This window comes from Cynara cardunculus (assembly GCF_001531365.2).
Source record: "Cynara cardunculus var. scolymus isolate 2C chromosome LG 1, CcrdV1, whole genome shotgun sequence".
Lineage (NCBI taxonomy): Eukaryota > Viridiplantae > Streptophyta > Magnoliopsida > Asterales > Asteraceae > Cynara > Cynara cardunculus.
The window spans coordinates 4,378,341-4,379,678 of NC_037528.1; the positions used below are offsets into that span (position 1 = coordinate 4,378,341).

The window sequence follows — 1,338 nt, forward strand, 5'->3', positions numbered from 1 at the left end:
GTTAAAACTGAAAAATAAATAAATTGAATTAGGTATATTTTATTATTTTTAATAAAAAGGGGTATATTTTATTATTAAGTGAGAGGGTGAGTATTTGAGGAGACCTAATTCCAATACAATAGGGGTCTATTAGTGCAAGTCAGCTGAACACCGTGATTGATGCGTGGGTAGGTGGGTTAGGTGGGGTGGGGGGGGGGTTTGAAAAAGTGACTCGGGGGTGCATAAATAAGTTGAAAGGTTCATCTTCTTCGTCCACAGAAGTAAAGACTGCTTGAAAGAAACAAAAATGGCTGCATCCTCTTCTTCAACTTCATCCCAAATAAGCTTAAAACTTCTGGTCGACAAAAAAGACCAGAAAGTTATATTTGCCGAAGCCGACAAACAATTTGTGGATTTTCTCTTCCACATCCTGTCTCTCCCTGTTGGTACAGTAATCAAGCTTCTGACGAAAAATTCCATGGTGGGTTCAATAGGAAACCTCTATCACAGCATTGAAAACTTAAGCGATACTTATATGCAGCCAAATCAAAGCAAAAACTCTGTTTTGAACCCAAAGATTGCTAACGTTGGGACTCAGGTCCCGCTATTGTTGCTACCCAATGATGATGCTCCCATGGCTAAACAGCTTTACAGTTGTAGTAGAAGTAGTGGTTATGATCACCATTCATATGTAGCTGATGATCCGACTGCTGTTTGTCCTTCTTGTGATGGGCTGTTAAACAGAAGGTTGTCCTATGTGGCTGGTTCTGGTTCAGAAAAGTTGACAGCAGAAGAAGGTGGTTTCGTGAAGGGGGTGGTGACTTATATGATTATGGATGATTTGGAGGTAAAGCCCATGTCCACCATATCCAGCATCACCATGCTCAACAACTTGAATTTGAAAGAAATTGGTGGTCTTGAGGAAAAGCTGGTTCCTTTCGGTATGGAAGAGGTATGCTTTGTTTGTATTATATATTAATTTGTATTGTATAACTAAAAAATGCAGTCTGGATTCAGCCATAATCCATTAATGAACTATGTAATGTGTTTGTTGATATTGAAAACTTAAGCGATACTTATATGCAGCCAAATCAAAGCAAAAACTCTGTTTTGAACCCAAAGATTGCTAACGTTGGGACTCAGGTCCCACTATTGTTGCTACCCAAATTTCTTTAATTTAAATGTTCAAAAAATATAATTACTTTAATTATGTCTTTATGTTACGTTATTTATTTATTAATTTTATTTAATATAATTACTTTAATTATTTATTTATTTTATAATTAATTAAATTCTGTTGGTATATAAAATAAAACTGATAAAACATGAGCAAAATCAATTAAATACGATTTTTTTTAA

At 35.2% G+C, this 1,338-nt stretch overlaps 1 protein-coding gene across 1 annotated transcript; it reads left to right on the top strand.

The window, feature by feature from the left end:
* Positions 1–260: 260 nt before the first annotated feature.
* LOC112516836 lies at positions 261–973 on the top strand. Its single transcript, XM_025124070.1, has one exon. The coding sequence runs from the start codon at positions 287–289 to the stop codon at positions 956–958; it is 672 nt and encodes a 223-aa protein (XP_024979838.1). The 5' UTR covers positions 261–286; the 3' UTR covers positions 959–973.
* The last annotated feature ends 365 nt before the right edge of the window (positions 974–1,338 follow it).